General features: G+C 37.4%; 1 protein-coding gene and 1 long non-coding RNA gene across 3 annotated transcripts in view; one reads left to right on the plus strand and one right to left on the minus strand.

Moving 5' to 3' along the window:
• Window positions 1-13,065, minus strand: part of LOC149550016 (uncharacterized) — a 54,139-nt gene extending 41,074 nt beyond the window's left edge. Inside the window, exon 1 of the long non-coding RNA XR_016354162.1 lies at window positions 12,791-13,065. This is a non-coding gene — a long non-coding RNA (uncharacterized LOC149550016). The remainder of the gene's footprint in view (window positions 1-12,790) is intronic.
• LOC149550015 (maltose excess protein 1-like, chloroplastic) overlaps window positions 1-13,845 on the plus strand; it is a 73,968-nt gene that overhangs the window by 51,809 nt on the left and 8,314 nt on the right. The window contains exon 8 of one of the 2 annotated variants that reach the window (XM_089793183.1): window positions 2,037-2,485. The exons of the other annotated variant lie outside the window; for it this stretch is intronic. Coding sequence (XP_089649309.1) covers window positions 2,037-2,164 — 128 coding nt within the window. The 3' untranslated portion in view covers window positions 2,165-2,485. Of the gene's footprint in view, window positions 1-2,036; window positions 2,486-13,845 lie in introns of those variants that run through there. 2 annotated transcript variants of the gene reach the window in all.

A 13,845-nucleotide genomic window follows, 5' to 3' on the forward strand; every position in this document is an offset into this window, starting at 1 on the left:
CGGCCATACCTCTTAGGGAGTCATTTTTGCATCAGAACCGATCACCAAAGTCTGAAATACTTCCTGGAACAACGGGTATCCTCTCCTACACAACAGAAATGGGTCAGCAAACTCATGGGGTATGATTATGAGATCACCTACAAGAAGGGTAAGGAGAATATTGTGGCAGATGCTCTTTCTCGCACATTTGATAATCAAGCTTCCCTTTCCGCTATTTCTATGCCCATTCCCAATTGGTTAGCGTCTGTTCAGCGAGGCTATGACAGTGACTCTTCTTTATCTCAAATCATTCACCAGCTAGCCAATAATCCTTCTGCTATACCACATTACTCTTGGGATGGTGCTTCTCTTCGATACAAGGGTCGGCTAGTGCTTCCTCAGAACCCAGCTCTACATCAGGCTATTTTTTATGAACTCCATGCTTCTCCTTCAGCAGGGCACTCAGGCTTCCTCAAAACTTATGAGCGAGCAAGGAGAAACTTCTTTTGGAAAGGGATGAAACAGACGATTCAACAGATGGTGGCTGAATGTGATACTTGCCAACGCCACAAGGGTGAAACGACCCTCCTTCCTGGCTTGCTCGAACCATTGCCCATCCCTACATGGATTTGGACTGATATTTCTATGGATTTCATTGAAGGGCTTCCTAAATCCGGTGGCAAGACAGTGATCTTGGTTGTGGTTGATCGTCTCTCGAAATATAGTCATTTTTGTGCCCTCAGCCACCCCTATACTGCCTCCTCTGTTGCACAAATCTTCATGGACCAGATATTTCGTCTTCATGGACTCCCTTCTTCCATTGTCTCTGATCGTGATGCAACTTTTACCAGTCATTTTTGGACTGAACTGTTTCAGAAAACTGGCACCAAACTGAAGATGAGTTCGGGCTATCACCCACAAACTGATGGTCAAACTGAAATTGTCAATAAATGCTTGGAAACTTATCTTCGTTGCTTCACTTCCGAGTAGCAACATCAGTGGGCCAAGTGGCTCCCTTTAGCTGAATGGTGGTACAATACCTCTTACCACACTGCCTCTAAAATGACTCCATATGAAGCAGTCTATGGTCAGGCACCTCCAGTGCTCCTTCCCTACACTCCCAACAGCTCACCAGTCCAGGCAGTTGACATAGTTCTCCGCAGCAGGGATTAGATTCTTCGTACCTTACAGGATAATCTTCACATGGCCCGTAATCGGATGAAACAGCAAGCAGATCAACACCGTTCTGAGCGATCATTTCAAGTTGGGGATATGGTTTTTCTTCGTCTACAGCCATACAAACAATCCTCCCTAAAGCTGAAAGGGCGTCATAAGCTGGCCCCAAAATTTTATGGGCCTTATAAGGTTCTGCAGAAGATTGCTTCAGTTGCTTATAAACTGGAACTTCCTCCTTCTTCCCGCATTCATCCAGTCTTTCATGTTTCTTGTCTAAAGAAAGTTCTGGGTACCACTGTCAGAGCACAAACTACTCTCCCTGAAATGGATACGGAAGGATCCATTATCCTGGAGCCGGTGGCAATCATTGACCAGCGCACTCGCCAGCTTCGCTCTCGCTCCATCTCTGAGGTCTTGATTCAGTGGCATGGCATGCAACCAGAGGATGCTACCTGGGAACCCCTTCTTCAGATTCAACAACAATTTCCACACCTTAAGCTTTGAGGACAAAGCTTTTTTCTAAGGGAGAGGGGATGTTAGGAACCTGTGTGTTCCTTCTGTTTATTTTGTTAGAGTAGTGTTGTTGGACGCATATGCTTTGTAAGTCGTCCCGTGAGTATATTTTATTATCCCACATGCATAGGTAGTATTACTTTTCTAGATCGTACCCAGTATATAAGAATAGGTTGAGGCCCTTGATGGGTACGGACGAATTTATTGTATTGAGCTTGCTCAAAGGAGGTTACCCCCTCGAAGTGGCCTGCGATCAGTAGATTCATTCTGAGTTCTGCTATCACTTGGTATTCTGTTATTTCGAGCATTCTCACGATATTGCTATAAGGAGGTTCTTCTCATGGTAACCTTTTGTGCATTCATGGCAGAATCTGCTTTGCCATTAACAAGACTCTATAGCAACAGTCTATTGGTATCATGCACACATCATGGGCTTCTTCCAAATGTCCCGTCCTCTTCTTGCCCTTATGCGTGCCAAGGTCAAAGTTGTGCATAGATGAAGCATTGTGGAAACAAGTGCGGAGAGAATTTGGTGAAGGAAGTGATGGCAGCACTGGAGATGACACTGAAACAATCACCTATCTTTCTGCTAATGTCAGATAAGGAGGACTTGCCTCCTATTTTATCGGCCATTTACAAAGAGTCTTATTGAATGAATAATTTCTTTTGATCTTTTAGAAATGGCCATTGTTGGTGTATACTCTTCCATAGAATTGATTACTTTATCTTCTTGATAAGTTTGGTTTCCTTGGTACTCAAATAGAATATAAAATGGGGTTTCAAAACGATTAAATTTATGTCTTTTCTAGGCATGACACCAACATAGTTATCGCTTAAACAAAATTTTATATTTTCTGAAGTATTTTTGTATTTCTTGTATTGTATCCTTTTAGAAAATGTGTTTGTGCTAGCCATTTGAGGTCACTAAGTGGCTTCCACATATGTTTTGACTAATTCACCAAGAATCTTTGCCTCAGTATATTGAAGGTATTTGGAGTCCGTTATTTCATCTAGCAGCTTGTAGACAATGACAAAGTTGCCTCGTGGAGATAATGTTGGAACACATCCACCACCTAATGTAATAGGAATTAGTTGTATTAGGGTTCTATCCTGATGTCATTATAAGGTAGATATTGTTGTGCAAAAGAAGTATGTAAGTCGCCCTATTGTCATAGACCATTGGCTTATGTAAAGTAGGAAAACCCTAGTGAAACACGAGGACCCGCACCCCCCTCCCAAACCTCAAAGTACTCGTCCTTGAGACATACCCACACCTAGTACTTGAGTACCCAAGTACCCCAATCTTCGCCATTCCACAACCATGCTGCCGCTGGGATGGGTACTTCAATTTCTATTTGAATTTTGATATTTGAATGTTACTATTGGGTATGTAATATGTTACTATGTTGAATGTTCAATTATTCTAGCCCATGTTGCAATTATGCTATGTTCAAGTATTTTAATTTGGTATATTATACTGAAACATCATTTTATAACTTGCATTTCAACTTCAAGTTCTATATGTATACTATACAACACCCCTCCCTACCCCGTCCTCCCCTTGCCACCGTCCCTTGGCCGTCCCCCCACTGTCTTGAAAATGAGGTCATTGTCCCCCTGTCCTGAAAACTCATCCTAGTTTCTTGACATACCCTAGTATTGGTGTTACACTAGAAAACCCTATATCTAAAACCATATACAAACCTTCAACCAGTGATTGTTCCTAAGCATGTTTCAACGAATACCCAAATTGTGATGGAAAATTCTTCAGTCTTGTGATGCTGACAAAGCCTACGAGGAGATGCCAATTTGATTGGAATTTTCATTACCTTAATAAAAATTCTCGCCTGATGTATTTAATTGAGGGCCGATAAAATTTTCAATGAATCCATTTGATGTTTGATATAAATGTGTTTTCACTTGAATCTTTCTTCAAATCCCAAGTTGAGTTGTAGGGATAACTGCAGATGTGACTATTTGTTTTTATTTCCATCAATATTCTAGTCATGACTTGGGAGATGTTGGACTTTTTAGAGGTCCTTGGGATTGCTTCGAACTCAAGAATTAACTTGGGAGTCAATTGGTAATGCTAATAGGATGTAGTTACAAATGATTGTCAAATTTTATAATAAATTCCAAACATGGTATCAAAAGTCAATGCTTATTGTGGAACTAATTCACAATGCCAAGAGATGCTTCCATCTATGTGTTAGGGGCCAATGTGGTTCCTAGAACTGCTTTCGAGATCTGACAACCATTCTATCACAAATAAAAGATGATGCTTTGAATTGTAATTTCCATGTTCCACACAAAATGTCGGTTTCCAATGAGGTTCTAGGAACCTTATTGGGATCCGATGGGATTGATGGAACTCTAAAATTTTATTCATTGTAATGCTTCCATTATCACCTCGAATGAATTTCTAGACTTACAAAATATCAACATGTCTATTCTATGAAATGGTGAGTTGGCCCAACAAAGGAACAATTTAGTAATTCCCAAATGCGATAAAGGCATGCAGTAGCCTTGCTCCTAGTTGAAATTTATTACTAGAAATTGCTGGCAAAATGTTATCTATATAGCCTATAACCACACCAATGTCAAGTTTAGCATTGGCATCAGAGTTGATAAGTGTGGAAGAAAACGAATTGGCTACAGAGTCGTTCCCAAGCTACAGAGTTGTTCCCAATGTTTGGCAAAATGGCCATGAAATAAGGGTTGGAGGATTCAACACTATTCATCTTAATCTTTAAATTTCACATTCAAAAGCTCTTTCGATCAACTTCTATTTTAGAGAACCTAGCAAAACCTGTCCATCAGTTCTATGAATACCCTTGGTTAGACACCTCAAACTTTTTGTGCAGGTATACACGAACCTGCCATACAAAAAGCATTGCATTTTGAAGCTTTCAAGAAGAAAGATCATGTTCGAAAAATACACTTATTATTGGTAGTCATTGACTTATGACTTTTTTGCATTTTTTTAAAGTTTTATGCTTGTTTGTGAATAGATATAACTTAATTGTCAATTATGGGAGCATTGAATGAATACGTTTGAGGCTTTAAGCTTGAAAGTGACAAGGTTAGCCCAAATTTTTGTAGGGTTTGATATTTGGGCAACACATAACTTGGATGTTTTGTTGTTGAGGTTAGCTAGGACAATACAAGATCTAGTTAACATATTCAAACATATTATGTATTGAAAAACCCATTCACATAGATACCTAGATTCTCTCAACAACTTTTATTCTATTATGGTTACATGGTGTTTCTTATAGACTTAGATGCTTGTGCATCACATATGAAAAACTCTGACCAAAGGCTTTGTCAAATTTTAAAAAATGAATTTTGTAGGTTTTTTAACGTTGAATATCTCTTTTACATTTTGAGAAAGCACCTCATCAAAAACCATATTTGTAGCCATCTCCTCCTCTAGATGTTTGGATTATGGAGAGTCCACCTAGGTATTTCCTAAATGCTCTACAAAGGAATGGAAATTGTCATTGAATCACATCACCTCGATTGCACAAGCTCCTTGCCTTTTGTGTTATGTCTCATCAAACAATGTACCAACACATAGCCATTAATAAATTTGGTAATTTGTCACATCCTTGGCCGCACTTTTGGTTCATCCAATCTTTCCAAAGTCCTCCATTATTAAATCTAGCCAAATGGACAGCACACACCTTCTAAAAATGGTGGATGTCTCTCTTAATTAAATCTCCTCGTGGCTACACATTTAGAAAATAGTCTCCATTCCAACCTCCTACATCTCTTGCTCTACTACATTGCTAAAAGTCTTGAAATTCTTAGACTTAATGTGATACATCTATGGACATCAAGATTGCCAATGTGACTTATCAATGTCCTATTTCTATCGCCAAACCATCGATATAATGAAATGCTACAACCCCTTTCCACCAGTTTTTTGTAAGCTTTTATTTCTAGCTATGTATTTTTATGACTTCCTTTAACAATGGAACATTGTAATTCATAGATGCTGGAATCTTAAAGCCCACATCAACAACTGTTATGCATTGATCAACTTTTCTCAATATGGGTTGTGAGCTACATTAAATAGTATAATATAATAGTACTCAAAGGTTGCCTCTGCTGGGCTAGGAGCTAGCTTGATTCGATAGAGCTTCCTCTGGTGAAGCATGAGGTCACAAAGTCCCCAGGCCACGTGGTACTGCAGAACGTGTCACACTAGTGTCAATGGTCATGTTAAAAAGTTTACCAAGTTCAATGCAGTTTATAGGGGGTGCTATACTTGATTTTTTGCAGTCTAAATAAACAGTTGCCCCTGCCATCCTAGCCAAGGTTGTGTCATTGGAATGTTTGATAAATTAAATGGATCAATTGACTAGAACTCTAGTCAATGGAGGTAAATCAAATCTGTGTGCCAATCAAAACAATCTCTACATGATAATTCAAGGGCAATAAGGGAATCTATCACTAATGGCACTGCTTCCCTTGCTGGCTTTCTTTCCAGCTTTTTCTATTTTTCTTCTCCCCGTAGCTAGAAAGTAGGGAATTCATTTCTCTCCTCAGTTCTCTTCATGTAAAATCTCCAAATATTGCTTATTATTGTCCTCTTGATCTCATCTGGTGTGCCATACTTCTATGAAGATTGCTCACTAGATTTTGGATGTTCTTAAAACATAAAAATTGAGCAGCACAACAGCAGAGTTTTCATTCATTTGGAAATGAAATTTTGGCAAAAAGAAAGAAAAACCTAAGAAAAACAAAACAAATGCAGCAGAGGGGGTTGGAGAAAATATAAAAACAGCAGCTTAGCAGCAAGGTTTTTTTAAAAAACTTTAGGGTTTAAATTTCTTTTTAAAAAAGTTAGAAAATAAAGAGCAAAAATATAGAAAATACCTTTGCAAATCCACTTCAATTGTCGACTCAATCTTCATATCAAACCTCCAGTCACTCAAAAATTTATCTAGTCTTATAAGTTTGCAACTGCTGAAGATGAGGTAGAGAAAAAAATTAAAACAAATGGTTTAGAAAAATATCCGCAGCAGTGTTTTTCAGTAGTCAAATCTGAGTTTAAAAGATTCCAAGCTTTGCTGAGGAACTCATGAATTATCGAGTGTGACTCGACCTGCAAGTAATTTGTTGACTAAATAATCTCCCAAGTCTAGCAAGAACATACCTAGCTTTCATACTATAGATGAATTTATCTTTAATAATACAGGAAAACAGAAACTTAATTCTTTCAGCCATGCCTCTGTGACATAAATTGGAGGTAGACGCCAACCGGATTTTCAATTCCCATTGCGAACTTCCCTGTTCTAGGTTTGGGAAGAGTTTGACGAATTTCCTAATGCTTTCGTTCGTAATCACATCCACATCTTGTACAACCCCACAAGACCTTCAGAAGATTTCTCATTCTTGAGTTCCTTCTTAGCAGCCTTTCATTCCTTTAGGGCCTGTTTGGCGACCAGAATAGGAATTAAGAATAAACATTTGTTATCCTGGATTCATTATTCTAGATTCATTATTCTCAATGCATTTGGTTGTGCAAAATTAAAATAGGAATAAGATTCAATTAAAATATTTCCACCATTATAAGTTTAAATATTACAAAGTCTTCCCCATTCTCGTGCTCTGGAGAGTCAGCACCGCTGTGAGTGATCCAAGCCTCATCGCCATCGCCCTCGTGGCTGCTGTCTTCCTCATCCTGATCGCACTCCTGTATTCACTAATCTTCTTCTCCATCAGACTCTTCTAATCTGCTGTAATTATGAATTCCTCACCACAGCAATAAAACAAACTAGATATAATAGCGTCAGTGGGACATTACTATTCTGCTCTATGGTGCCCTACTACTAAGGCCAGGCCTGCAGCTTGAATGAGATAAAATTGACTGGGTTTTTCTATCGGTATTTGCAGAGCGTGTTCTCCATTGATTGCCTGGGTTTGGCCATTGTATATGCAGAGTGTATTCTCCATCTTCCTTACGCAGAAATAATACACCAATGCTCGGATCCCAAAAATATTAAAATGTGAAAAAGCAAAATGCAAAATCAAATGGACATTTTCATGGAATTTGATATTACACCTATTTTGGTGGAATATCAAATGCACGTTTTGAGGTCAAAATGAGCATATATATTCGTATTCCTAAATCCTATTTGTCACACCCAAACGGTGAATTCAAAATTTTTAGTATTTGTTAATGCCTATTCCAGTCATATTCCCATCACCAAACGGGCCCTTAATTATTATCCCTTAACCGAGTTCTTCTTGGAAAAACTTCTATTTTGCCATTGGATGATTTGTTCGATCATTTTGCATTCTTAGAAGCCACGTAGTTAACTGAATATTCTTTAAAAAATGATCCTGAAAGATAGGCTGAACTTTGAAGAGCTAAAATCCTTTTCAACATTGTATTTCTCTTTATATACTGTTTACAAAATTCTCACAGAGCAATAGTATAGGATATTTCTATTGTAAAATGATTTCTCCACTTAGTCGGAATGTTTCATCCAGTTTAAGTCAATAACTAAATTATTCAGTTCTATGCCACAGGATGCGTTGCTTTGTATTCCACAGAGAAAAATTGCATATCGAAAATTGAACTGGATTAATAAATCCATGCATCAACCAATGTAGATAATTGTAGAATTACAAAAACAGAAGTGTCCAATACACTCACAACACAAATTACATGTACTTTCTTTTCTTATGGAATACGCATATGTAATATACAAATAGAGAATGACAAGGGGCAACAGTGATCATAGCAAGGAATGCCAAAGATAAAACTGCAGTAGTAAAGAATCACAGCAATGAAGGAGACACAGCCCTAAAGGCAGCAAATCCATATGATCACAATATGAAAGCATTAGAAACAGTAGCTGCAGAAACCATGGAGTTACATAAATGCAGATAAAACACCAATCAACCACTACAATGGAACACTACCATTAAAGTCTTCCACTGCAGGCCATTCAGTAGAAAGAGTTTACAATTAGCAAACCTGTCAATAGTAGCCCAAAAATGTTTTTTAAGTAGTAGAAGTTAGCATGATTGATCAGGTCTTCATTATGGAGGGTGGAGACAAGAAAGGCAAACCCCTGTTCCTGTTAACAAGAGCAACTGATTGAGCTCTTCAACTTTCCTGTTTTTCCTCAAGGTCATGTGGCATCTTCCACTACAGGCCATGCAGTAGAGATATTCACAGTTAGTTAGCCTGTTAATTGTAAATTGAATGCTCTTTATGTAGTGGTGATTAGCATAATTGAACAATGCGACATTACAGAGGATGGAGCCAAGAAAGGAAAGTACCTCTGTGCTATCAACTAGAACAACCAACCAAGCATCACAACCATTTTGTTTTACCTCAAGAGGATGAAGCTGATCAATGATGATGGGGATTTGTCTTGTGAGATCTTGTAGAGTGGTTCTCCTTGACCAGCCTATAAAGATTGGCCATCTGAAAAGACAACAAGGAAGGAAACATATGAAATTTGAGCTCAATGGAGAAGCAACAATCAACAAATATGGTGAGGCAACAAGCTTCCACAAGGAGATGATGAAATTCTCGAGAATACTTGGAGACAATGTTGTGCGAAAAGAAAGAACCAAGAAAACAATGCTTCTAATTCAATTTGTAAAGGAAAACAGTAGGAAGGGGGGGCAAAAGAGAAGCTGAAGATGGAAGGCATGAGAATTGATCCAAAACACATGTTGGTGATCCTAAATTTCTTGCAAAAAGGACAGAGATTTGGATTGTTAGGAAGGAAGGAAAGGCGACAACAAAGAATGAGTTTAAAGTGGAGAAACATCCACACAACAAATAAGCTAGGACTAGGTAGCAAATCTGGTGAGCCAAATCCAAGAGCTAAGCTTGAATGAATTGAAAATGGGGATGGAGCAATTCAATTTGCATCAAGATGGGTGTCAAAGGAAAGAGAAGGAATCTAACCACAATATTTAAGCTTGAGCAGAAACAAGGAGAAAGAGCTAGAGGTTCAAGATCAATCCTTGAAAAAAATGTACTGAATAGAGGTGGAAAGCTTAATGAGTAAGAAGTGCGAAACTAGCCCTTGAATCTCAACAAGGATGGGATGTTGTATGGTAACAAGACAAAGTTAGCATTGTAGGGCTAGTTTCCCAACAGAAATCGATGAAATTTTAAATATCACTTGATGTAATAATATCCATGTAGAAGATTTCAGAGCACATAGATGTAGAGAGAGAGTGAGATCGTGTTCATTTAGTTGGATCAACCCATGGAAGATGAAGAAAGTAAAACAAGAAGAGATTGATTGTGTCAAATGAACTCAATAAAAATTGATTGCCAAGTCCTCCAAATATTGTTGAAAGGGCTTAAAGGTTTTGTCTTGAAGATGAGCAAGAGGAATAGCTATGATCCATATTAGTGGTTGAAGCAATGTAGTGAGTAACAAGAGTGACCCAGATCTAGAGAAAGAGCCAGATGCAAGGATGAAGGAGAAAGCTCAACTTCCTAGTCCCTACCTAGTAGCTAACCCTAGACAAGGGGAGGAGGAAATAAGACGTAGACCTTGTGGGAAGGAATATTTCTACCATATGTGTGCCATGGAGAGCAAGGAAGATCACAAACCATGCATGAAGTTTGAGTTGAAAAATGAGTTTGTGGAGCTAATTATGCCAAAAGGTTTGAAGCTTAACCTTGATGACATGCGCAAGAAGTCTCAACCCAAAATTCAATGGAGAAAAGAAGATTAGAGCCAAAGGTGTGTGTAACACATCAAAGAAAGATGCCTTGTTGAGGAAAGTGATGCCCAGTTTTGGGATGATTGGGAACTTTCCAGCTCATCACTTGAAGTAGGAGTGCTAGAGAAAGCCCTAGTTCGTGAATAATAGACTTCCACAAAGCCTTCAATTCTAGAGCAAGACGCCCTATTGGAGCCTTGACAACAACCATCCATTGGCTATGCAAGGATGTCTCATTAGGTATTTGGTTGAGGCCCTAGCTCATTGGTCTTCAATTGTCAGGTCCACATTAACATAAGAATTGGTACATCAATGTGTCAATAAGGTTTCTTGTCACTAGAAAGTGACTACCAAATTTATTTATGTAAATTTTTCATATGGGTCAAAAATAGAAGAGTATGCCCCCTTCTTCCCCAAATCCCATGTTAAATTGCAAAGCGACATATCATGCAAAAGAAGTTAGGTCACCAAGGGAGTTTAGAAATCTAGTTAATGGGACCCTTAAAAGTGGTGTTGTTGGTTAGGTTAGGGTATGTAGTGTGTTTTCTCATTTCCGCTAAGTGATGTCATGTTTGATCCCCTCCATTGGTGAGTTCCTTATATAGTCATTCTTCCCCTATTTGTGTCCCACGCATATTTTTGGTTTAAGAGAAATGATGAATGCAAGGATGATTAATGACCTACATTATCATTTAGGAACTATTTAGAGCATTTGTACACCACTGACAACTAAATTACAATGTTAAGAGTTAAACATGTTAAGCCTCAAGCCATGTATGCTAATTCACTAATCCTCTCAAAGCTAGATATACTCTAAAACAACTTATGTTATTGTTATTGAGTAGAAAAATGGAAGCGTTTTAATAGGATGTAGGACTCCACTTTTCACATCGAAAGAATTTAAAATACAAGAGAAAGAGGGGCTTCCAAAGCGCAAATCTCAACACAACTCGACTTAGATTAGCAAAACCCAAGGAGATAAAAGGGATGCTAATGTTAAACTCAAATCGTATCAAGGAAGTACACAAGCATATCCTCTTTCATGCAATGTAAATTTGAATGAGGATATGTAAATGTACAAGTGCAATAGGTTTAAATTGATTAAATGAGAAGTGTAAGATAGGTCAAGGTCCTAAATATATGCAATCAACCCAATTAAGATATGGAATTATGCTAAAATTTAAAAATGGAAGTAAATGATAGAGCAATTTGAAATATGCTCGGAAAAGTGTGTTTTTGCTCCAAAAAGTGTGGATATGGGCCAAATTATACAATTACCTTCATAGATGCAATTGAATTCGATATGTGATCCAGTATGTATATGTAATAGCTTTGATTCAAAGAAATCAAAGGGAAATCAAAGAAGCCAAAACCTCGTGAATGGGAAGGTATGTGACATACTCTGATGAATGATAGAAGAGGCCTAAAGGATTTGGGAATGATAGATCTCTTCTTTTGAAGCCAAACTCCACTACTATCACCTTGAAGGAAGAAGCTTGATGCAAAGACGAAATGCTTGGACTTGATGAATGCTTCCAGATGCTTGCTTTCTTGCTTGAACGCCTTGAGCCTTGAATGCTTGATCACAAAGGGTGTGGATATGAAAATGAATACCACAAGCCTCCTTCTATACTAGGTTTTGGGTGGGGAAACAATACAGGCCAATCCCAGAGTAAAATAAATAAATTAGGAACCCCGAGGCACTTCGGGCCCTGTGCTTCACACTCACCGGGCAAGAGGTCTGATGGAGCCTTAATTTTAGTCTCCATTTTTGCACAATTTTCTATCACTTCATTATCCATGTCATGTCAGTCAATGGAAGTATTATGGTTACTATGGTTGATCAGAAAGATATAACCAGGAGATGCCTATATGTGAAAAAATATATATAGAAGCCCATATTTAAATTAATACGAAGTAAATTAATAATACTGGTGTGATGCATAATTTATAATGTTATTAAATTTGGGAGAAGGCAATCAAACAAGACAAATATTCTTTCCGACCCTTATTCTGCCTTCTAAAGTCAGCCGTGAGATTAGAGTGCGGGCACATGAATACTTCAGTACTGGTGGAATCATATGGAATGAGTTTTATAACTTGGAAGGAATAACTGAAATAATTGTGGGTCCCAAAATCATTACTGGGAAAATATATCTGAAACCTTCATCATATGGTCCATTTTCCATTTTGATCGAAAAAACATTTTATGGCTTACGCAAAGTTTTTTTGAGTTTGACAGGGGTAGCCAAAATAATAATAAACTAGTACAGTGAAACAACAAATACTTGGATGAAATGGAAATAAAACGGCATTAGAATTAAGAATATGTAGGAATCGAAAGGCAGACAAAGCGGTGAAAAGCGATAATTTAGAACATTCAGTATGAAGGAAATTCACTCATTACCATCAGAGGCAATCTATCGAAGTAGCGATAAGTCAACTTTGGTATATCGCATTAGTTGTTATTTGCAGCAGTGGTCTCGCTGACTTAGCATTGAATGGTCGAATTGTTCACCCAGAGATGTTGTCGTTATGAAAAGAAGATTAAGGCAATGAGCAAATTTCTTGAGTACATAATGGACAGGACCGGACCACGCAAAACTTCGCCATGACGAAATGCGGGAAGAGTAAAATGCGACATCTATATCCTCGTCATCGCGTGGAAGATTTCTCTTTTATCACCGCTTACTCAATCGAATTATTAAGTTTAGAAAGACAAATATATGCATCAGGCAGTTTGGAATAATATTGCGATTCATTAACGATAAGCGGTTACAATTTTAAGGACGCCGCTATTCTCTCCCACAAACCACAAACTGTATAGTTGATCAATTTTCAAAGAAATTTAAAAAAATATATATATAGATTTTTTTAAAAAATTTTAGCATTTAATCTTTATGATCTATATAGTTTGTAGTTGAAAACAACAATAAATTTTTTTGAAAAAAATTTACGTTTTGGTAGAACTGAATTAGTGCATTTTGTCCTATCCCCAATTTTAATATCATTAGATTCTTTGGATGTGTGTCTATTAGTCTTTACACCCTCTTGGTTTATATGGAATAAGAAAAATAAAATAAACGAAGCAATACAATTACAAAGGAGTATTCAGAATTTGTAAAGGATTATGATGAATGTTTCACTTACAAAGATAAATAAAATAAAATGAGCAATACAATTACAAGGGAGTATTCAGAATTTGTAAAGGATTATGATGAATGTTTCACATACAAAGATAAATTAATGTACTATTATTTTATGATAATTTTTTTTTTTCATTTTTTGTTTATTTTAAAAGGCAAGGAGAATAAAATTAATGTTTGGATTAGTTCCTTATGGTCACTAAGTTGATTGATGAATTACTCTAATCGTGCATGTGTATTAGATTTTTCATAGCATTTTTGTTTGATAATTAGGGATTGTGTGAAATATACATATGTTTCATCATCCATGTCTAAT

Source organism: Cupressus sempervirens, chromosome 7 (assembly GCF_028749045.1).
Source record: "Cupressus sempervirens isolate cs-2001-9-10 chromosome 7, ASM2874904v1, whole genome shotgun sequence".
Lineage (NCBI taxonomy): Eukaryota > Viridiplantae > Streptophyta > Pinopsida > Cupressales > Cupressaceae > Cupressus > Cupressus sempervirens.